The following is a 26,054-nucleotide window of genomic DNA, read 5'->3' on the forward strand; positions in this document are numbered from 1 at the left end:
CTATAGCTTTGCAAAAGTTTCTTCATATGTGAAATGATTTCAGAATGATTCTACTCAACAACTTTTTTCTATGCATTTCTATGAAGAATAACAGAATCAGATGTATAGCAAATATGCCTTTTGTATATAATCATATGATTTTAGCTACTTTTTATCAGAAAGCTACTTAGTTTTACTCACTTATGAATTAATTTTGGAAAAAATTTCATGGAGAATTTTACTCAAAGATATTAGGACATTAAAAATGCTACTTTGAAATATTTTTTAGCTATACCCACTGATTGAATTCTAATTAATAATGTTCAATTTACTTAATTATCACAAAGCTGAAATATTTATAAAGGTATATGTGAACTAAAATATCACATAAAGGCCAAGCTCATTAGTCTATAATTACCAAAAAATGCAAATACTGTAGTGACAGACATGATTAATGCATTCCTGATTATCTAAGACCCCGAGTATTGAGATCACTTAAGTTATGAGTTCTTGTGAAAAGCAAGCCTGCAGATGATTTTGACACTAGTCACGGAAAGTTGTTTTATAGTCATTTATTTAATAAGAGGTTTGAAGAAGAAAATATGATCATATTATTGGAGAAAAATGCAGCATATGGAAAAGATCCCAACTTCAGGGTCAGCAAACACTGAGACAGGCTGTTGTTACCAGTTTTCAAGCTGATGAAATCATCATGGCCCTGATATATGGCTTAGAGCAGAGGTTTTCAGCTGGGGATAATTTCGCTCCCCCCTTCTTGGGGACATTTGAGACATTTTTGTTTGTCATAACTGGAGGCAGAAGGGAGAGTGATTGTTTCTGGCATCTACTAGTTAGCAGCCAGGAATGCTGCTAAACATCTTACAATGCACAGAACAGTCCCCACTGCCAGAATAAAGATTTATCTGGCCTCAAATGTCAACAGTGCCTAGATTGAGAAGCCTTGATTAGGCATTAGTCTACTGTAATGCAATGAAACGGTTAATTCAATTCTCAAACTCTCTTACATATTTCCCTTAAGAATTAGGAATTTTTTCTCGGGCATTCACTAAAGTAATCCATATAAAATAACAATTCTACAAACCAACTGCCAATAACAATTCTACAAACCAACTTAATTATCTAGAGAAACCAGAAAATACAAATCAGCTAAAACAAGAAAATATACAGTTGACAATGGCCTACTTTTGTTAAGGCACCACTATATGTCAAACACTGTGTTAAGCAGTTTAGATGTATTATTCTTTTGATCATAAAAATAAGATAGACATATTTTTGCAACACATTTTTCAAATGAAGTTTAGAGAGTTTATGCAACTGATAAAAAAATATATGGCTGAAATGGTATTCAAGCACTATTTTATAGTTCTAATGTAGAACAAGTACATAATCCGCAGAGAAATAGCAGCAATGTTATTTTTCTTCTGGTAGCGATACAAGTTTTCATTCAAGTGAAAAAAAATCAGAAAATACGGAATGTCATGAATCACTTTTTTATTCCCCATTTTAATCTATCTTGGACGGACTAATGTATTATATTTTTAATGCCTTAAATAGCCAATATCAAAGCCATGCTTTGAACTCTCATAAACAGCATTCCTCATAGTCAGCTGCAGCCAACCCTTTCCCAAGAAAACACCGTTCACTAAGGTTCTTCTGATCCCTATTGAATGGTGTTTCCCATTCAAATATAACCACAAGAGGAAATGAAGACTCCAGTCTTAAATCCATTTGTTCATTCAATCAGGATATATCATTTACACAGAAATGCCTTAATTGCAGCATACGTACACACACAGGAAGTTAACCCCAGTAACAGCGTTAAAAACACTCTGCACCACAGTGGACACTACACTATTGTTCTCTCTGTGAAACACTCTACATTTCATCATGGAATAACACCCTGCTTCACTGGAGGAGCATTTCCTTTTCTCACCAGAAACTTGATTTCAAAAAACTTCTTTTTATATTACAAAATGTTATATTAATAATATATCATACTGGCCTCACAGCAGGGAAAGAAATTCTTGTACCACAGAGCAGGTGAGAGTCATTTTCCTGCTTTCTTAATTCAATCAGAGGCAAGAGAGGCAAGCCCCTTGCAAGGACAACACTAGAGATGTGAGCATAGGTGCTCCCAGGCAAACTGAAAATGAGAAATGGACCCACAGAGTCCTGAGAATATTAAAATTCTTAATTCAAGCAGTCTCTAAGGCTCACAGATATGCAAGTTAATTTTTCATTATACCTTATGCTTCAAACTTTAGGCATTCAAGATAGCATCTAGAAACTGGGCACTGTAAAGGAGTAGTTGAATTTAAGCTAACTAAGCTGAGATGAGGGAAGTAAGGACACTACAACCCAGGCTAGTAAGTGCGTAATCCTTGTCATGTAGTCACGGACAAGTTAAAATACTGCTCCAGTTGGTAACCAGATTAACCGACCAAGGAGAACTGCCAGGAAAAAAAGTAACAAAACTATACCTAACCCTTAACTTGCTAAACACATTCTCTCATATGTACTATATCCTTTGGACCAGTATATCTCTAATTTTCCAAACAGGAATTATTAGTACGAATATTTTATTTTTCTCCCAAAGCTAAACACATCTCAAAATACTCTGCAAAAATTTTGCATTTGACACAAAGCTCACAATAGCCTGTAGTGGCCTATAAGAAAATGTCAAAAAGAAAACAACTGGACACATGGATGATCCTAAACTTCAAAATGGGGTAATAAATTTTAAAAATTGAAAGATCAAAAGGCTAGTAGATTTATCTTATAATAATTTGATTTTATTTGTTTAATTAAACTTTGTCATTCAAATCAAAATTCTTGTTTAAATTACTATGGATTCATGTTGCTTTCAATTAAAATAGCTTCAAGTAAAATAAAACCTATAAAAATATGTTGTTTAATGATTTGTATGATACATATGATTAATACAATAATTTTTACTTACTCTTACTTTACTTTTTAATTATTTATCTTAGTATGTAATACGAGCTTTGTCAAATAACAACTAATAGGATTTTTCAAAGAGATACAAGTGTTGTTAAAAATAATAAAAAATAAGATGAGAATAGAAGGTCATGAGGATAGCATTTCAGAAGAAATTAATTTTACAGATATAAATGAGAGTCAAATTTTTAAAAGAATGGGAGTAAGCAACAAGGGATGCACTGTAAAAAAAAAAAAAATGTAAAGAGCGGAAAGATTCAGGGCAAAAGGTTAAATTTAGCTAACAAGAGAAAAGACTTTGAACACTTCAAAGCAGTAGATTATTTCAATGGTTACCCAAACATAAAAATACTGACGTGTGATAGCTTGTACATACAGTTCAATGTCTATGTGGTTTACATAACTTAATTGTTATATTGACTGCTTTAAAATACATAAAACATGAAGAAATTCCTTGTTTATTATGCTTAAGAAATACCAAGGGATTATTTTAAAACACGTACTATTTTTATAACCAAGATACATGTTAAATGATCAATGGTCCCCAAGCCGTTTTATGCACTGGTAGCAATAGTACATTTTGGGATTTCTAAATGTGAAAGATGGGCAAGAGCTGGTGAATTTAGCTTTGACACAGTTATACGAACACATAAACGTTGACGTTGTGTTTCCTCTGTGTAACATCTCCCCTTGAGTAAATCTGAGGGATTAACCTAAAAAGCCATGATTTCCTAAGCCTTAAAATGCCCTCAGTTGACTCACTTCAAGAAAATGTGTACATCTGACACCAGGGCCCAGAACACACATTTGGGAAGGAGAAGTCCTGGGAATGGTGGCATAGTGAAGAGGAAGGAACTGTTAATCAGAGCGGTTAAAACATTAAGAGTAAGTTTCTATAGGAAAAGTGGGTATAAAAAGGAAGAATCATGAGGTTAACATGAAACAGAGAGTGGAAACAAACTAGTCAACCATTCAAAGGTTAAAAATACATTAACTAGTTAACCATTCAAAGGTTAAAAATACATTAAATAATTGTAAAAAACAATAACTACCTTTCTAGGATTCACATGCACGAAAACACACCTGGAACCATTTCTATAGGCACCTTGTGTATTTATATTGTTAAGAAACACAAAATATACTCAACATGAGATTATACTGATCTCTCCAATTCCATTTGTCAAGAGGAACACACTCTGGGTTATCAATCTCAGGGGAGAACCCTACACACTTCTGTCTATTGCATCTTAACATGGGAGTCACCAAGAGAAACTTTCACAAGGCAGCCCTGGAAGAAACAATGCTTTACTCACTTGGGGAAGAGACAGAGCAAGATGGGCTTCAATGTGTTTGTGCCCTGCCCCCACCCATGGCTAATGGACCCTCCAGCAGCTGACACAAGGCAACTGATGCGCACCCATTTCCTGCTGCAGTAGAGGGACCCATCCTTTCTTACATGGAATCTGAAATCCTGAAAGCTTTGGGCCTGCCTGGGGGCCACACAGGTGCATGCTTAAGCAGAACAAAGGAATACTCATTACATTTGAAACAGGAAGAGATACTCCCACACAAGGTGCTAATACAAGCACAGGCTGTGTGGCCTTCCTATCTCTCCGTAAGGAAGTGTTCCAGGCTCATGGCCCATCTTTATGTGGATGATTGGGGGTCAAAAGACTGCACATGAGATTACCTTCCCCAGTGCCAATCCAACATATCAGCATTCTTTGCCGCTTGCCTTTTTCCATGTTTGTAAATATTTTCTCCGTGAATGAGAAACTTACATTTAGTTATATGTTCAACCAATTTTCTTAAATATCCAATAGCATCAGTCTTACATTCTTGCTGCCTTCCTCCGTAGTATAAAAATTCTAGGAACGTTTCCAACTACATGGCCCATGTTCTTAAATACAGGTAGGTTTACCATCAGGACTATATTAGAGAGCTCAACCCTTTAGTCGGGGGTCCCTCTGATTTACTTTGAGTCAGGGGAAAATATTAACTTTTTTTCCCCTGTAGCTCCATCAATTACTAAGATTACTAAAATCTCACTATGTGCTCATGAGATATGACAGTTTGTAAAAATTGCTTTATATATCTTGAGACTATTTTATTATATACTTCCATGATTGGAACTATTGTATCAGATTTTCCAGTTAAATTAACATACTAATCATTATGTAATAATTCTCTCTGCCATTTTCTATGGCATTTATGTGAAAATCTAGTTTGTCTAATATTAATAAAGCTGCCCTATTATTGTGTAGTGTTGGGGGACAAGTACCCAATGTATTGCTGTATCTTGAGGGAACAGAGACACTGGCAGCCTTTTATTCTGTATTATCTATTCAATTTTGTTTGTTTAGGAAATATAGTTGCAAGGCAGAGGTAGTGTCTCCTTCTGGAGGAGAGGGCAGGGATTTTTTCTGTCCAGTAAAACAAAGATAATGTCTCTGCATGGGCAAAGATTGGGCAGGATTGTTTGCAGTCTTTTAGAAAATATTGGGATTTCCTTAGCTGCAACACAAAATCAATGTGTGAAGAACATCAAACTATGCCATTGTGCATTACCCCTGCAGGACTTGTGGAAAGAACTGACACGAACATCAAAGATTATGCTGCCTGTGCATTAAGTACAATATTCCTTTGTTTCTGGCCCAGGGTATTATGTCTTCTGCCAACCTCCAAGAAATTGCAGCATCTTGCAAATAGGATACAATTTTCAAACCCTTCACAATTTTAGTGGTTTTTGGCAATGGCAATGAGATGCTGGCTGAGAAGTGGCTTTCTGTAAGTGAAAGAACAGAGGTCCCATAGATCATGTTAGAAGATCCACTAGTGAATTCTATCACCCAAATCATGAACAAGGGTAGTGAAAGACTCACCCATATTCTCTGTCATTAAAAGTTTCAAGCCTAGTCTGGGTGCAATGACTTAGGTCTATAATCCCAGCACTTTGGGAACCCAAGGCAGGAGGATCACTAGAGGCCAGTAGTTTGTGACCAGCTTGGGCAACATAGTGAGATCCTATCTCTACACAAAAATTTAAAAAAAAAAAAAAAAAAAAAAAGTGGCTGGGCTGGTATTGTGCACCTGTAGTCCAAGCTACTTAGGAAGCTGAGGCAGGAGGATCATTGAGCCCTGGAATTCCAGGCTGCAGTGGTCTGATTTTATCAGTGCACTCCAGCCTGTGTGGCACAGCAAGATCCTGTCCCTAAAATAGAAAAAAACATATTTTTTCATGTCTGGACAGTAGGTTTGGTTCAGACTGTTCCGATGATGCTTTGGTTGGTTATCGCTCACTAATCTCTGGGCAGGGAGAGGAAGGGTTGTTATCTTGACAGTGGGTCAAGGTTTCTCCCTCTCCAAGTGAGACAGAAGGTCCAGTATACTCATTCACATACACTGAAGAACTTTGCTATAGGGGGTGACTCAAGGTTTTAAGACTGTGTTGGATGCAGGCACCCAACCCAAGTCACAGTTATATCTGGTTCTGTTGGAGAGGGGTGGCACAGCATTCAACTGGTAGGGTTTGGGCAGGGTTTACACTATGAAAAGTAATAAGGAATGTAAGCCAACATGACCTTTCATGTGAGGCTTTTGGGGCCAATTCAATGCATGCTATTCTTGCTTCCACATCTGAATTCACTTTAGGTAGCAATGTGCTATGTATTTGTGCTTTTTTATCTGGTAAATGGTAGAAGACATTCTCCCTTACCATGAGCGAGCCAAGATCCATGTGTAAAGTTTTCTCATGGGAGGTGGAAACCTCTTATCATTTGCCACAAATAGGTGCGTATAACTTCATACAATGGTTTATTTCATGTGTCAATCTGAATGGGCTAAGGGATACCATATAGATGGTCAAACATTATTTCTGGGCATGACTATCAGGATGTTTCCAGAAGGGATGAGCATTTGAATTGGTGGACTGAATACAGAAGACCTTCTCACCAATGTGGGTGGGCATCATCCTATTGGTGGAGGTCTGGATAGAATAAAAAAGGCCAAGGGAGTGCAAATTGCCTCTCTCTCCTTGAGACATCTATCTTCTGCCCTCTGACATCAGCACTCATTTCTCTCAGGGTTTTGGACGTACATCTGGGACTTACACCATCTGTCCCTTGACTCTCACACCTTGGGCCACGGACTGAATTACATCATCAGGTTTCCTGACTTTCCTGCTCGTAGACAACAGATCTTGGTACTTGTCAGCATCCATTACCACGTGACTCAACTCCTATAATAAATCTCCTCATCTCTCTCTCTCTCTCTCTCAATATATACATATATGGGTTGTAATTCTGTGGATAACGCTAACAGACCTTAAATGCCTAAAGCTTTTCCTATGCAGATGATACTCTGTGGTTTGTCAAGTCCAAAGTCTCAATCTCAATGACTCTGACTGCAGTATTATTACACCTCTGTCAGAAGAGATAACTGATAAACTCTAACAAAGTTTGGCATCTGTTCAGTATATTTGTTTTCTTTCTGTTTTTTTTTTTTTCTTTTTTTTTTTTTTGTTTTTTTTTTTTTTTTGAGACAGAGTCTTGCTCTGTCGCCCAGGCTGGAGTGCAGTGGCATGATCTCAGCTTACCTCAACCTCTGCCTCCCAGGTTCAAGTGATTCTCCTGCCTTAGCTTCCTGAGTAGCTGAAATTACAGGTGCCCACCACTACAGCTGTCTACTTTTATTTTTAGTAGAGATGGGGTTTCACCATGTTGGCCAGCCTAGTCTTGAACTCCTAACCTCATGATCCGTCTGCCTTGGCCTCCCAAAATGCTGGGATTACAGGTATGAGCCACTGCTACCGGCCCCTGTATACTATATTTCTTAGGGCTATGTGAGTGGATTTACAATGCTCATCTCTCCAACCGTGAAGAAAAACTGCTATCTCTTTGATTCTTATCACCAAAATGTGGACCCAAAACCTTACTGCATTCTTTGGGTATTGGAGAGAGTATAGTCTCTATTTAGGCATTCTCCTTGGTCCTTTACAAGTCAACTAAACCAACAGGCTGATTTGGAAGCCACCCCGCAAGCTGTGTCACATCTCCTACCTGTGGGGCTCCACAACCCTAATGAGAACCTTTAGCTACAAATCTCTACTGAGACTTTTTCTGGTAATGCTATTGCTGTTCCAGTTTTACCAGCTGACTCTGACAGCATCACTGTACGATTTAAAACTAATATGTGTCATATGTTTAGCTCTTTGGACTACTTGCAGTCTGACAACAGTGCACCTTTTCTAACCAAATCTTCTCAGTAATGGGTTGACCAGCAAGGTATACAAGCACTTTCAATGCTCCTGACCATCCCAAGAATCTGATATTGTTAGGCATTAGGATTGGCTCTTAAAAAATAAACTCAGAAAGATTTATGTCTTTGCCTCCCTCACCTTCACATGATTCACACACCTTAGTAAGGCAATTTGGTCCCTGAATTTTGCTGTCCCCAGAAAAGGAGTATACCCTCTCACTGGCTCCTGGGTAGCAAATAAGATGAAAGGAGGTTATATATACCTATTTTAAACATTGAGGATTTCTCTTTACTTCCCCTAACAGCAACTGTAGCCTGGCCTGGTTGCTGTACCCTCCAGTTGGCAGTCTGTCCAAACGGGGCCTTAGGGATTTAAACTCAATTGTGGATCACACTGCTCTTTGATTCCACTGACAGTAGCCCACGCAGGCCACAGTTGAAAACATAATGGGTCTCTCTTTATAAAACTTCCCCTGTCCCTCCTAATAGACTCTTATGGATAAAATGTTCTTGTGCAAAGTTTAGGAGTTGATGGAAAGAAAGAAAAATTTTAGTGACCATAATGGGACCCACTAATCTTGTGGTGATAGAAGGGGAACAACACCAGGTATTCCTGGAGAGGGAACACCTTAGACTCTGAAATAAATAGAGGGACAAGAAACATTCATGAGCTTTTGTTTTTCCAAGTCACCCTGACATCTTTCCTCCCCAAGGAAAATGCCCTTGTGTGTCTCCCAAAGTGTTGCAAGTGTCTTAAAGTTAACTGCGTACTGGATCTGACTTCCCCAGACATTCGTTTTTCCATTTCACTCAACCTTACCAGAGAAGTCTAGAAACAAGAGATGGCACCAGCTCCTGAACCTCCCATGCAAATCACCTGTCAACACCATCAGACATCTTTCCCACCTCCCCTCTCATTCTATGGGGTGAATGAATGCTACCAGTCTGGTTGTTAGAAAAACCAAGACAAATTAGGCACACTTCCTTCAAGCTATCACTCTAAAAACAAGGAGTAGAGTCTTTTATTCTAACTGAATTGGGAAACCTGAGATCTGACAGCAGGCTGGAGAGCCGTATTTGACACACTGTCAATCTATGTCCCATGAACCATACAGGTCCCACCTGCAGAGTCACATCAGTTTTAACAACAATTGCTTTCCAGGGCACCATATGCACTATTAGCATTGTACTTCCGGAAAGGAAACCAGGCATTAACTTGTTTTTGTACTGAAAATAGAGTGACATACACCTCAGGGGTGGTCTTAGAGACCCTCATCTACTTTAGGAAACAGCACCAGTAGATAACGTGGCCCTCAGCTAACTCAGGAGCTCTCTCTAAAATTAATTTATCACAGGTGACATATTTCCAAGTGTGACACCAGGCTCATTACTTATGGACATCTTGCAGGAAGTTCTTTTTGTAAGAGGATGTATGCAATTAGAAAAGTTGATAATAAATGTTTCACTAGCAAATTTTGTGAAGTGAAGTGAGCAGTGACAGAACGTTGTTTCTGAAAGGCATTCAGGTCAGTCCCAGTCCACTGACCAGATATTTTGGATGACACAATTGTCCAAGATGCCTCTCTGTAGGTCAAGTAGTGACATCTATGCAATCACTAGTGTATCCTGCTGTACCTGACTTAATTCCACAGGCCAAGTAGAAAGGCCAAGAAAAAACATAAGGCAAAAGTCACCTTGGATGTATAAGGTAGATCTGGATGATTTATGTGATGTGTCCAGGAGGCTGGCTCTGAGACCCTTGAGTGGGGGGTCAGAGACACTGCTGAGATAAATTTTGCTTGCAGGTTTGTATCATCCTCCTTCTTAAGAGTTCCCTTCATGATATCCTTAATTAAAGGCTACATGAGATAAATTGAAGAGATTTGGTTCAAATACATGTTGATGGAGTGGCCTACGTAGAGGAACATTCTCTAGAAGCCAAGATGTGGAAACAAAGGGCAGATACTGTTTGGAGGCAGATCTCCTGGGTTCACTCACATTTTTGCACATCATGCAATCAGAGGCACTGACAGCTGTTGTTCTGTGCACTCTTTTCAAGGATGTTTATGTAGCAAACAGACTTAGAAGGTATTTCCTTCTGAAATACTAGCTTTTGAACTTTTAAAAATTTTCTTTCAATACTGTAAGTGTACATTTCCACTGTTTTTTGAATCACATTAATCTTGCTGAGATGCTTTTTGTTGGTATAATGGTACGGTATTTTTGGTAGGTAATATGGCTTTTCTGTCTGGATGTACTTTACTTTGGTAATCTCTCATTTTACTGTAACATATCTAGACTTGAGTTTCTTCTTATTTATCTTATTTGGCATACACTGTGTTTCCTATACTTGTGGAATCATGTATTTCATCACTTCTGGATAATTCTCAACCAAATTCTCTTCTAATATTTTCTCTGAGGTATTACTTCAGATTACTCTTTCTATATTTCATATTAAACTTTGGATACTTTTTCATTCTACTCTACAGTCTACATATTCTACCTTTTAGGATAATTTTTCAGAAATACGTATGTATATGCATGTACACACATATTATATATATAATATTTGCATATATTGCACACATAAGTAATATTTATGATACATACATATATTAGTTTATTATTGTATGTTACATACATAATACATGTACATGTACACACATATATATAAGTTGTAGTTCATTATCTTCAAGTTCATCTAATCTGCTGTTTAATCTACTGACTTAATTTTTAATTAAATAATATTTTAATTAAATAAATGCTATTTGGTTCTTTTAAAAGCTGAGTATTTTTTTTTCTGAAAGTATGTTTGGTATTGCTTGAATATTTCAATATCATTTTTAAATTTTTAAATGCTTCATACATTAATATATATTATAAAGTTGATGTCTGTTAAGGAGCTGAGAACATTTAAGGGATTCCCCCGATACTTGGAAGCCTCAATATATACTTTCTCTGTAGAAATCTATTATGAATTCAAACTTCTAAGGATTCCACAGAGTTTGTTCTGCCAACTCAAATTCACAAGCAATTAAATAAATATTATAAATAAAGGAGCACACCAATACAATACAAATAGACTAATAAACAAAATGAGGCAAGCTAACAGGAGCAAGAGTGAACAATGCCAACAGCAAGAACAAGACAAGATTTGTATTTTAAATACTTAAAATTCTAAAATTGTTAGAAACAAATTATTATTAAATGTTCTCAGCTTTGGGCTTGCCTGACCTCTGCTCAGATATAGTGTAATTCAGAACACCAGATCCATGCAAGAGCAGCTCAAAAGCATCAACACTATACCATAATAATGATATTATTACCCCATGCTACTACAGGGACCTGTAGATTACTTTTCAGATTCCTAGTGCCTGATGACAAATATTCCCGCTTTCTTTTCACTGGAGGCACAGCTGTTCAGAGGGGTTGTCTAATTCATCGACATCACTATGCTTTCACATCGAGCCTACTCTACCATTCTTTCACAGGCCATTAATCTTAATATTTTCAGATTCTAGTTATTGACAGGTTTTTTTTTTCCCCTTTCTCAGTTTCTACATTAGTGTTGTTACCTTCTAGTTTCATTTGGCTGTTTATTTCGCTTACTTCAGATACAAAAACATACTTAACCCACTGTCATTTCACATAACAAGACTAATTTTCTTGGTGGAGTACATTTAGGGTGGGAAGAGGTTAAAGACCACTAAAACATACAGTGCTCATAGAGTATATCCAATGTGATTATGGGAAAAAATATAATTTGCTCAGGTACCCTAAAAAGGATATGACAGCCACATTCTATTGTCTTTATTTTATAATTCAAGTGATTATAAACTGATATAGATACAATATATGTCATTTTTTTCTTTATCTAGAAAAAGGTCATATTAATTTTAAAATCATCTGTGTATTATTTATTACTGATATAAAATTAGCATGTTTAAATACATGTTATACAAAATAATGTTATTATAGTAATACTTTTATATCAACTATATTTTTATTCATAGCCATAGTATTATTCGTGCTCTTCACTAGCTCTATACCTTTATGAACTTATTTAAAAACTGTTTCAATTTCTTATGTTTAAAATGGGAACAATAATAGGGTATGTTAGTGTTTGTTATATATCTTATAGCATTGCTAAAATTAAGATGCTAATGCATATATAAATTAACACATTAGCTTAATTGAGTCACTCATTAATACATTAATACAATAATACTGATTAACACACATTATGCAATGATGATATGCTAATTTTTTTAAAGAATATTTGTTTGTTGATATGAGTTGGGTGCCTTTGACAAAAGGAATATAGAGCTCTTCCAAAGGTGCTGAACATACATTTACTTAATTACCTAGAAACTTTCTGAGTAACTCAGCTGGAATAACTTCTAGTAACATAGTAAGGATGGCACATGCTATAGTTATCTTTACAGATGAATAACATTATAATAATTGAAATAAGCCAGGCACAGAAAGATAAATACCGCATGTTCTCACTCATATGTGGGAGTTAAAAAATATTTTGAGCCCCTGGAAGTAGAGAGTAGAATTGGGGGTATTAGTGTCTGAGAAGGGGAGAAAAATAGGGAGGATAAAAAGAGGTTGGTTTACAGATACACATGGATAACCTATTTACTTTTCTACAATCTTTTTGAAGAGTTGAAATATATATGGTTTCTTTATAGCTCTCCCATTGCCTCCCATGTTTTTTTTCCTTGGCAAAGTGATGAATAATTAATGTTACAAAGGACATCACTAAGGTAAAATTCACAAGTGATAAATGCATCAATTAAGGTCTTGCTGGGAGTTTTATTGCACAGTACAGTGCTGTGGTTAACTGTGTGTGAGCTTAACTGGGCTCCAATTCCAGCATTGTAATTCACCAGCTTTATGGCTGACATGGGCTTCCTTTTCTTTATCCTTAGTTTGCAGATCATTATAAAAAAGTCTTGTACATTTCTTTAAAGATTAAATTACTACACATAAAATATTTAGGATATTAACTGATATTATTGTACAATTATTTTAGCAATTACTACAAATATTACTAGAACTTCTATTACCACAACAAGTATATGCCTGGTATTATTATCATTATGTTTCTCTTAAAGAACATGTATATTTAAACATGCTCTACATAGTTTAGGATTTTTTAGACAAATGGGTTCCTTATATATACAAACTAGATGGACTGTTTATTAACTACAAGTTATCTAAGGTATACAATTTAACATGAAAATTCCCCAAGTGAATATATGTGGTGTTAGTCCTTTTTTAGTATATAGTAACACAAGATGAAGACACTGATATTATATGTTCTATTCTGTGATAGCTACAGAAAACTTAATTAACATGGGCTTAAGTTCTATTAAACCTTCATTTTTTTACATACAAAAATCTATAGGTAACTTCATACCTAATGTTGAAAATACTGAACACTTTTCTTATAAATTGGGACTAAGGCAAGGAGATGCATTGAACCTTGTAGTGGAAGTCCTAACCAAAACCTAAGGCAAGAAATAGATAAAAAAGGAAGAAATAAACCTGCCTCTATTCATGGAGAAGGATATTATGTGTAAAATAATCTGGAGAGATCTACAAAACATTACTAGAAATAATAAGTGAATTTAACAAAGTGGCAATATACAAGTCAGTATAGAAAATTAACAATATAACAATATACTATCAGCAAACAGTTAAAAATTGAATTAAAATTAAATTTACAATAGTACCAATAAAAAACTACTTAACAAATTTAATAAAGGGCATTACGAAATCCTATACTGAAAATTACCAAACATTAATTAATGAAATATAACTAAATGGAGAGATATACCAAATGTGTGGATTTGAAGATTTGGTACTGCACAATATCTAAAAAAATGACTCCAGCTTGTTTTCTATAGAAACTGACAGACTGATTCTGAAATTCATATGGAAAGGCAAAGTGTAAACACCAAAGCAATAGTGAAAAGGTATAACAAAGTTGGACTTTGCACCGGAATTAAAAAGTCAGTATTAAGGTACAACAAATTAGACATGTGATACAGGCTTAAGGACAAATAGTTCACTGAACATAATAAAGACAGAAACAGACCCACACATTTAGGACCATTTCATTTTTGACAAAGACATCAAAGCAATCCAATGAAGTAAGATGCTATAAATGATTCTGCAACTGGTTGGCTACTTAAAAAAAAAAAAAAAAATTGTGTAGAAACTGGTTTTTGCCATGTTACCAAGGCTTGTCTTGACCTTCCGAGCTAAAACAATTTTCTTACTTCTGCTTCTCAAAAGGGTGGGATTACAAGCGTAGGCCACTGTGCCTGGCCTGGATGGCTACATTAAAAAAAAAAAAAAAAAAAAAAAAAAAAAAAAAAAAAAACCTACCTTCTACTATACACAAAACCTAATGAGCATCACAGTCCTAAACCTAACAGTTAAAATTTTAAAGCTTCTAGAAGACACAGAAGATTGTTTTCTGCAACAAGTAATAATCATAGAAAGTTGATGAGTTAGGCTTATTTATCACGCATAATATCTAAAAATATATTTTATTATTACTCTGATATCACAGGCTTTAAGCCAGTAAGAAACAAACAACTCAATAAATTTAAATGCCATATATTTTATTTTATTTTATTTTTTAGTGATTCAAATAAAGGTATTTACCACATTATGTGTAGCAATATAGAAAAATAATGAAGGGTAATTAATTTAAAAAATGAATTTGCTTCAATTTTACATTAAAATATTGAAAGGCAGTTAAGAACATGGGCTCTGGACTTAGCTGAGTAACACTGGTCAAATGACTTAAATTCTCTGTGCATCACAGTTCTCACCTATAAAGGAGGGATAATAACCAGTTAACGTATTTAAAATATTTGAAGTATTTGCCAGAAAATATGGTCTACATAAATGTTTGATTTATATATGTACACGCACATTATACATATGCACACACATGTATATATGAGGTTATGAAAGTTAATGTAGTGAAAAGGCCATGGGATACCATATTGCAAGATCAAACACAAATTACTGTGAAGACAAAAACCAGGCACCTGTGCCTCTGACTCATTACATTATACCTTCCCCACAGATAGGCCACTGGCACCAAGCTGTGGGAAACACGGATCAGGGCATTAGGAAAAGAACTTAGTATCCAGAAACGTATGTAAAAATAAAGGGACTGGGGTGAAGGTATTCTGGAGCAAGGTGCTCTGTGTTCTCTTAGAAGCTTCTATTCAAAGGCACCAGTCATCGATCAAGTCAATGGCCAATCAGGGATTTGAAAAAGCAAAAACAAACAAAAAAATGAGTTCTTTTCCCCCATGTGAAGCTGCTTTGCAAGTGTTTTTTGGCTGTTTGCTTCTTCACTGCAAGTGGCAAATTTAAGAATTCACATTTTTCCCAGTAACTGAAGACAAGAGAGGATGTATTTTGTGCTTCAACACATGGCTCCAGGGAGTAAGGATAGGGAGTGTTGGAAACAAAATCAATGTAAGGAGATGAAGACTTTTTTAACAATTAGAACACTCCTCAAATATAGAGGTTTACCTCGCAGAATATGATTTCATACCAGGGACTTTATTGCATAGAAGTTTTTCCTAGATGTTCTTTTAAGTTCCTTTCAAATTTGAAATTTTATGATAAAGTTCATTCATATTATTTCCTGTAATATTCAGTGCTGTAATAAGAATTGATCCCCATAAATGACCATGGTAATGTTCTGGTGGTGTGATATTGATCGAGTCGGCACACCTCAGCCAAAAGTCAAACCCAAGCTAAGTGGAAAAGCAAGTCACATGGAAAGATTGCACATCCGTTTCTGACAGTGGATCTTCCAAAATCAAATGATCTCAGCTCTAAATATTCAGAGGAAAGAAGATAGAACAACTAAACACTAAAAAGTATAACATATTAAATTTCTCATGATTAGGAGTCAGAAATTATCTACCTTTCAAAATGTGCATATAGTTGCTAGAATTAGTAACTATTAAGAGAAAGTAAGAACACGCCTCAAATATGGAAAAAAAATAAATGACAGAAAAGTTAAAACATTATAGTAGCATGTTGAAACTTAAAATAGAAATTTTTTGAGCCGGGTGCGGTGGCTCACGGCTGTAATCCTGGCACTTTGGGAGGCCGAGGTGGGTGGATCATGAGGTCAGGAGATCAAGCCCACCTGGTTAATACAATGAAACCCCGTCTCTACTAAAAATACAAAACAAAAATTAGCCGGGCATGGTGGTGGGCGCCTGTGGTCCCAGCTACCTGGGAGGCTGAGGCAGGAGAATGGCGTGAACCCGGGAGGCGGAGCTTGCAGTGAACCAGATTGGGCCATGTTACTCCAGCCTGGGCAACAGAGTGAGAATCCGTCTCAAAAAAAAAAATAAATAAATAAATAGAAATTTTTTGGATAGTAATAAAAAAATTAGGCCTTCCCCTTTAAGGGTAATGTTATTGTTCACACACACACACACACACACAGACACACATACACACACACACACACCTATCTTTTATTTAAGTATTCAAAGGCAATAATTTGAAGGGATGCACAGTGATTCTCAGCCATGGCTACACATAAAAGTCACATGAGAAGTTTTAAAAATTCCAATTCACGGGACCCCATTCCAAATCAATTTAAGTAGCATCTCTACAGCTGGATTTAGAAAACTGCAGTCTAAAATAGGTAAGCTTTATATTTGCCTTCCTTCAAAACCACACACACACACACACACACACACACAATTTTATGAACAATACTCATTTCTAAGGAATTCACGATTGTTTAGTTCAATTGCCAAGCAGCGCATCACTAAAAATATGATAGAAAAGAGTTTAAAAACATCACTGTTGTCCTCAGGGAGTTTATATTACACATGTTCTACTCAAGTCTGAAACATTAGTATTATTTATTGACTTGTGCTCACGGCAAATGTAATGTACATTTTACATAACAAAGTGAGAAATATATCCATGATCTAACATAAATGCTGTATTGAAGAACGATTCCTAGTTCTTATTGAAGCTTGACAATACAATCAAAATAGACTTTGCCTGAAGTAAAGAAATGAAGGCCTTCATCTTTTGTGTCAATTTCAAGAATGATTACCTCTCAAACAACCTTGAACAGATTTATATTTTGATTTTTCTGGCATTGCTGAATTTGAAAGAATTCAGAGAAGACTAGTTCTTTTAAAAAGAAAGATTAAATAGGCTTCTAAAGAAAGTAAATCACTTTTCTTAATAGGAAAAAAGACAATGTTCCAAAAATATTTTTTATGAAAATCACAAATGTCCCAATATTTTTTCAAGTAAGCCTATTTATCCATAGTTCCTCACCTGTTAACTTTTCTTTTTGTGTATGCATTTTTAAAATACTCTTCTGAGGATTTCTAGAAAAGCCAATTAACTTAAAAGCTTGAACTCAAATAAAATAATTATTCAAAATTGGTCACATTGCATAATGAAGTTTACCTTTCAAAATTATATCTTAGTTATGTCATTTGACTAAAGTCTTTCTTTGTGTACCTTCTAATATCCCTCTTTCCCACCACATCCCCCAACTCCTGCACCTATTGTACTTCGTAATGACCTCACCTCCAGTTAGGATGTGCAATGGAAATATAATTTATAATCTCCTCTCTATAAAATGAGCTGAAAGTAATGAACAAACATTGTGGGTCTAAAATAGAACTTGTAGGAATATTATTTGTAGTGTTAAAAAACCCCTTTGTATCAATGCATGGGTCGACAATTCAGCAGATGAATAGGAAAAGCTTCCACAGCAAGATCACACTTCCACACTGAATGTAGGGCCCCACATCCAAGACTCATCACATCTGGCTTCTGGTTTATCTTTAACATATCAGGACTACTCAGGGGAGGATTTACAACTTCAAGCAAGGAGCTTCATGGACCCCACTGAGCTTAGAATTTGGAGCTCATCATTGCTGTTCGAATGTGTTTACATCTGCCCTGTCATAATTTGCAAGTTTATTGACAAACTTTAGTGATCCAAGAGCCAGAAGAAAGATCTTGTGATCTCTTACCTATATTCTATTTTCAACTCTCATAAGCAGATGTTGGGAACATAATAAGATGACATTTACAAGAAGGTACTGGCCTCTGTGGTCTTTGTTCTTGATCCAGTAGCTAAATAGCCTAGGGCAATACTTTCTTACAAGGGAGGAACAAAAAATCACCAACATGTTGAAGGCATTAATTTGAGATTCAAATCAAATAAACTCTTAAGAAAAGATTAGTAAGGATAGTTTCACCTAAATTTTTACTGGGTTAAGAGTTCTACTTAGTTTTCATTGTTTTATATAGCTGTCTCATCACTTTCAATGCCAAAGTTTAAGATTAAGATGGATGGTCCAAAGTGGAAAACTCACTAAGTTAGATTAGAATTAACAGAAATAAAAATGGTGATTTAGGGTTATTAGAGACCTATATTCACTTGAATCATGCTTTGTGTAATGTCTTTCTATGTAAAGAAAGAATTTGTTAAAAGTGACATTTATGTGAATAAATATTAAAAATAATAATTCAAATATGAATTATCTATGAGATTGGTTGTGTTGATAATACTAATAAGATTAGATAATTTGTAAGCCAAGGTATCACAGTGTGCCCCATGCCCAAGGAGAACAATGAGGAAACCCCATGAAATTGAAGATATACCTGAATTAATCTACGTATAATAAGTGCTTTTAGTCTTGAATGAGAATCTGAGGGCTATTTCTTACATGCTAAGTAACTCTAACATCATTAATCAAGTCTCATCAAATAGAATTCCACTTCTAATTGTAACTTGGTATCCTATGAAACTAATTTGTGAAAGGAAGGATCACCTGCTAAGAGAAACCTAAAAAGAGTCCCAAAAATGTCAGCAGAAGCCCGTAGACTTCTGTTAGCACTCTTTGGGAATGATGACACCCTAGGGACAAACTTCTGGCACATATTTCCAATGTTGAGAAAGACGTAGTTCTACTTAGGTGGATGCCAGTAAAAATTTCCAATCTTTCTACCACTGACTCCATTTGTTCAATCATCTACAATCACCAGATAAAATTAGGATTAAAATTTGCTTCCTCTGTAGCTCTTCCCATCAGTTTGAATATTACAATCTGCATCCTTCATTGTAAGTCAATAAATCCGTAAAATGATTTATACATCATTTCCACGTGGAATTTTATAATATGAGATAGATTCACTCTCCCTTGTACTGACAACATGAATTCACTAAACTTGCAAAGCCAAGGCCCTACCTATACCATGTTAAATTCACCAAGATCAAGACCATGTTGAAAGGACCCCTGACACACTCCTCTCCTAGCAATAACTCCGCTTCTATATACATCCATAAAAGTTTAGCAGGTAGACATAAGACAGCTTCACTAAGGATACACAGTACTTGGCACCTAGTATGTACTATGTATGTATTTAGTGACTGAATTAATTAAGAGCATTGTAGTGAAGTTGCCCAGATTTGTAATTGTAAAAGGCAAGTGGAAGTTTTGGGGAAATATTTGCTCAGACAAATTGTGATTCATAAGCAGGTATCCACAAAACCAAAGCATTTTACTAAAAGGTAAAAAAATTCTGGAAATAACTTTGCAGTAAGCACAATCAGATATGAACTAAGAAAAGGTTATTTATAGATCTCATGTATACTCTTTAATAAGAATATTCAAATTGTTGCTTAAAAGGATATTAACATGTTTTTGTTTTTTGAAACAGGTTTGCTCTTGCTGTCCAGGCTGGAGTGCAATGGCGCAGCTCACTGCAACCTCCGCCTCCCTGGTTCAAGTGATTCTCCTGCCTCAGCCTCCCGAGTAGCTGGGATTACAGATGCCTACCACCATGCCTGACGCATTTTTGTATTTTTAGTAGAGATGGGGTTTCACCATGTTGGCCAGGCTGGTCTCAAATTCCTGACTCAGGTGATTTGCCCACCTTGGCCTCCCAAATGCTGGGATTACAGGTATAAGCCACTGCACCTGGCTTAATAATTTAATTATAGAGTAAGCTTCTTCTAGGGACGCTGCATAATATGCTACACTACCTGTCTAAAATATATGTATTTCTTAAATCTAAATTTTTAAATGTATCCAGTCCCTAGGGTTTCAGATAAAAGACAGTGAGTCTGAACTCTTTCCTTTCTGTTACATAAGCTAAGAAAATTTATCAATGTCTTATTTAGGCAAAGTTTGTAAAAATCCCAAAATATTTTAACAATATGGGACACTTAATTGTGAGGAAGAATAATGTAGAAGAGAGAGCAAAGGCATTGAATCAGAGATTTTATCAAATCCTGGCTTCAGTGTCAACTAAATATGTGAAACTTGCCAAATTGCCTTTCTGATCCCGGTTTTTTCATCTGGTAAAGAGTTTTTTTGGTGGCTTACATGAGATAATATAGGAGATAAAATATGAGATTAAAAAAAGTAATTGTAGTGACAGATTGTAGCACATTTATTGTTGTTAAAATAATATTGATCACTAAAGCTATTGTACAGCATGCTAACATTTCTGGCACCTTTCATAGTAGCAACAAAGGAAAGGTTGGCTTTGATATTTGAGGGTTCATAGCTTTAGTATTTCAAACCTTAAAAATTCTGACATGGAAAAAACAAATACATATTGAATCATATTCCAAACCAGTGAGATTATTCATATTATTTCATAAGGTAAATGAGTAATTTGAATTATCACATTGGATAACCAATAGTTTTAATCATTTACTAATATGTATTCATCACTTATTTCATACTGAACAACTGTAGGTGTCTTTACCTGAAAAGAGTAGGTATGACCATCTGAACCACAAACAGGGCTGGGATAGACCACTGGGCACTGCTTGCAGGTGGATAATATGGGACCCCTCCATTGCCTATGGTCTACTCCTGCTTCTTTCATCCTGTTAAAAAAATAAAGCAAGCATATTGAGCATATTTATTTAAGAACATGCATTTATATTAGCTCATTCCTCTCGTCCACTGCCATTCCAACTCCTGAAGATACATTAGAATCAACAAACGATTCTCATTTTTAATTTATTATTTCATGCCATATTTTTCATTATAATCTTTTGATTTCTATCTCAAGGCTTGCCTCTAATAAAACAGGAATATGTCCCTTAAATATATTCTGCTAGTCACATATAAATGATGGCTGTATTTCTTCATGCGAACCCTTTTCATAGCCTCAGAAACAGAAGCAACACTTGCTCAGCAATAAAGGACTCACACATCTGGCACCTTCTTAAAAGCCATCCTTACATCCCATTAGGAACAATATATAAGAGATGACACCTAATTCACTGGGTGCCTAAAAGTAAGAGTGGCTTACTTTTAGAGAAAACAGAAACAAAGAATTAAAATTTTCCAGCATTTACCAGTATTTAGAAAGCTAAATTACTAGGTTTAGTGACAGCAAATCTCCTTTTGTTGTGTAAAAATGTCCTAAAATAGATCCATGCGGCTTTGATATAGAATAACTTGAAAAAAATCCATTCTCTTCTGCTACCTACACTTACAATTGTTTGTTTCCCCACTTTAGTTAAATTGCTTTATTCCTTTGCCTATTTGTGTGAACAATTTACGCAGAGTCAGGAAAATGGCTTAAAAGTTAGAAAAAAAAAAGTAACTGAGAATTCATATAAAAACATTTAATATTTAGAAGTCCTGTAGTAAATCAATATTCGTTTATTACAACTGCTTATGGAGAGAGTAATTTGATGCCTATGTCAGGATGAGAATAGATGTTTTACTAGAGACTTTTTTTTCTTTGTGCCTTTTGTTTTCTTTTCATGAATATGTCAAATCTACAAAATAGTGGTCCCAAAAGACTATCAAGATGCATTTTAAGGACTTTCATTATAAGTAAAGAAGTTTGAACTATGTATTTCAAATTTTGCCAGAGTTTGGGTGGGCTGGACATTACACATTGATTATTTTCTCTCTTTTTCGCTCTCTCAGAAAAGATTTTCATGAAGCCTATTATAGTTCCAAATATGTTATCTTTATTTCAGTTTCGCACATTCTGCCAAAAGACCACATTAAAACCTTGCTTTGCTACAAAGTTCATCTTATAATACATACAATGAGAAAAAATTAATATGTAAATTTTTCCTGAAAAACAATTGGCACAATATCCTAGTGAGAAATAAAACAATGATTGAAAAACTTGGACTATTCTGTAACACTTCAAGATTTATAAATTACAAAAATGTAGCAGAGAGAAATTAAAAAAATAAAATAAAATGTTCTACTTGCACTGAACTTTCACTGTGTGTAATCAAACAAGACATGAAATTATGCAAAATTATTTGCTCTTCAGATGCATTAGGGGAAAGTATAAGCAAGTTTGGGCTTCTAATCAGTGAAAAGTATTTTATTAGAGCAAAAGAGGATTATAGTAAAAAAAAATAGGATGTATATGTTCTTTATGCTTAGGTTTATATCCCAACTCTGTATCTCTTTTATACTTCATCTCACTCTTCTTTTTTAACACATATAACTTAAAAAAACCCTAATGAGATCTGGAAACTAAAAATTGTTGTATTAATAAATTTCTCTTATAAATATAACATTTACAACTTAGAAAATCTTTCAAATTTTTTTTAAGAGTAAATATAACTAGAAGTATTTTTTTTTTAAATTTGAAGATTTGGCTGGGCACAGTGGCTCATGCCTGAAATCCCAGCGCTTTGGGAGGCCAAGGTGGGTGGATCACCTGAGGTTGGGAGTTCGAGACCAGCCTGACCAACACGGAGAAACCTCGTCTCTACTAAAAATACAAAATTAGCCAGGCATGGTGGCGCATGCCTGTGATCCCCGCTACTCAGGAGGCTGAGGCAGGAGAATCGCTTGAATCCAGGAGGCGAAGGTTGCTGTGAATCAAGATCACACCACTGTACTCCAGCCTGAGTGAAACTTCATCTCAAAAAAAAAAAAAAAAAAAAAAAAAAAAAAAAAAAAAAAAAAATTGAAGATTTATTAGAAATTTGTGACATTGAAATGAGCTCAAAAAGTAAAATTGTAATGTACTTGTAGAATAAATTTTGAAGCAAAACAAGATTAGTTATTCTTATTCCTTCCAGTTTTAACCATATGGAACACTAAATAAATGTGTTCATATTCCTAAAGTGTATCAATAAAAATTGCACTTTTTATTTAGTTTTGATGCTGGTCAGGATTTGCTGGAGTGCAATATAATCACCAACAATATACAAATGCATTTCTTAGTCTTATGGGAATACAAAAGTACTTCTACAAATTTGCATAAGTCCAACTCTATGTGATATCACCTCTGCAACTATATGTAATATCACTATTCATCATGGAAGAGATTTTTGCATTTCCAGACTCCTTTTATAAAAATGTATCCTAGATGACAAGTTGATAGGTGCAGCAAACCAACATAGCACATGGAACAAACCTCTGTAACAAACCTGAACACTCTGCACATGTATCCCAGGACTTAAAATAATAATAATAAAAATGTTTCCTATGATTCAGAATGTGTTTGGTTTGGCATCAGAGATTGTTCTCAGAATTAGTGTTCTTCATAGTCTATTGAAATTTTTGTTTTGTTCTTAGAAAAATTAGCCAAGTAGATGAAGATATAACATTAAAAACTTAACACTTAATTTAATATCTATGTATGATATAAAATATGTAAACTTATATAAATTATATATACATGGAAATCATCTGTTGTTGGTTGGTTTTTAATTACATTTTGAAGGCCCCATTTAAGAGAGAGTAATGTGTTTCTAAGAGAGAAGTGCACTTATGTAGTCATAGTATAGGTGAAGATGTGCGAAGCGACATGATTAGGGAAAGGTGTACTTGGCTCAGGCTATGAGAATGGCTGTCTGGCAACTGTGGCAAGAGGAATGCTCCATGGAAGAAATTAGATCTGGGAAGAGAAAAACTAGGCACATTATTCTGAATATTCTAGGTGCAGAAAAGATTAACCTTTGAGCCTACATCTAATTTTTTGATACACCGAAGGTCATTTGCAGTTAGTTGTTTTAAATTATTAACAAATAGGGTGATACAACCTGTTTCCATTAATAAAGTACAAAACCTAAGCTAGCTGAAAAACTTTGAATATTTTCAGAAATTGATCTTCCAACAGCAGCTCCACTGGAATAAATATATGACTTCCATAGACTCATCTTTTCAAATAAATATTCAATTCTAAAAATCTAAGTTAAAAATTTATTTAGTTTCTAACTGCATCCTATACAGGGTCACACCCCCTTCCCTTAAGAAGCAAAAAATTGTATTTTGGAACTCAGGGAAATGAAGAAAATTGAATAACATATAATAAACAAACTCAAGTTTTCTTTTTTTTTTTTTCTCTCAGAATCATTCGTTTTAAAGGTTCCAGATTCAAGGCCCTAAGTTAGCTTCATATAATTATAAATATTATTATGTTTTTAAGAGCTAGAAAATTAAACTAATAGCTAAAGAGGAATTCATACTATTGCTAGTGTTCTTTTAGACGACTCACTTCTAGGCCTTTGAATCATATTATCTTCTTACCACCTGAACTATTATCTTGTATACATGATTTAACTTTCACTGTAGCCTTCAGTATATCTCTAGCATCAGTCTCATATGAAAGCTCAACAGTCTCATTTTCCTAATATTTATAATGTTAATTGCTGCTACATCCATTTACTCATTTATGGTCTACTTAGTTTTCTGTTTAAGTTAATCATGTTGTTCATTTTAACAAAATAATTTGAACAAAACTTCCATGTTTCAGGATTTACATTGATTTCTGAAAGAGGGTAAATGATGTCACCAAAATGGTTAGCAAAAAACCAAAAACCACAAAAAACCCTCTCATTCTAACTTGACTTAAATTTAACATACGCCCATTTCATTAACCAGCCTTGGCAAGCCACTTACCTTCCTCAGTCTTAATTTCTTCACGTGTGCAATGACAGGTTTCATTATTATGGATCATTTGATCTTGAGTAATCCATGAGTCTATAAATCTTTAATAAAATTGCTTATATGAAGACCCTTAGCAAAAGTTAGAAGCGTAGATAGTGCTTATTGGCCATATGTTATGATTTTAGGATTTGATTTAGTGTTAACAAGTGAAGAAAATATGTCATTATGGGGTGAAGGATGAGGTTGGGTGTTAAAAGAGAGACTTAGAAATGCTAAAGTTGCAATGCTGGGCTCTCTCAGGTAGCAAATGAAAGACATGGAGGGGGCCCTGTCATATGATAAGCAATGAATAAAGGGAAATAAAATGTAGCGTAGTTGTGTGAAAAGAGGCAGAATTTCCACAAATGCATATCTATGAATCAAATAATATTTGCATTACAATGTCAAGAAACGAGAAATCGTAAAAATAAATGGTATAACATATTGATTCTCTAAATAAATATTTTTCTTAAACCTTGTAGTTCTTGAACCTGATATCATATAGTAGAAAGTCACAGTTCTCAAGGTCCTAAATATGCAAGCAGAATAAAATGCCAGCTTACACATTATATATTTACCTTAGGAGAGTTATGGTTTGGCTCTGTATCCTCACCCAAATCTCATATTAAATTGTAATCCCCACGTGTGGAGGGAGGGATGTGGTTGGATTATGGGGGCGGTTTCCGCCATGCTGTTCTCGTGATAGTGGGTGAGTTCTCATGAAATCTCATGGTTTAATAAGTGTTTGGAAGTCCCTCCTTCACTTTTCTCTTCCCTGCTGCCTTGTGAAGGAGGTGCCTTGCTTCCCCCTCCCCAATGACTGTTAAATTTCCTGAGGCCTCCCTAGCCATGTGGGAC

The 26,054-nt window shown here is 35.2% G+C and overlaps 1 protein-coding gene across 2 annotated transcripts in view; it reads right to left on the reverse strand.

Annotated features, from left to right (window-relative positions):
• Positions 1-26,054, reverse strand: part of SPOCK3 (SPARC (osteonectin), cwcv and kazal like domains proteoglycan 3) — a 487,735-nt gene that overhangs the window by 144,071 nt on the left and 317,610 nt on the right. For both annotated transcript variants that reach the window (XM_030919322.1, XM_030919326.1), the window contains exon 5: positions 21,037-21,160. In XM_030919322.1, the coding sequence (XP_030775182.1) occupies positions 21,037-21,160 (124 nt within the window). The remainder of the gene's footprint in view (positions 1-21,036; positions 21,161-26,054) is intronic.

Source organism: Rhinopithecus roxellana, chromosome 2 (assembly GCF_007565055.1).
Source record: "Rhinopithecus roxellana isolate Shanxi Qingling chromosome 2, ASM756505v1, whole genome shotgun sequence".
NCBI classification, from domain to species: Eukaryota; Metazoa; Chordata; class Mammalia; order Primates; family Cercopithecidae; genus Rhinopithecus; species Rhinopithecus roxellana.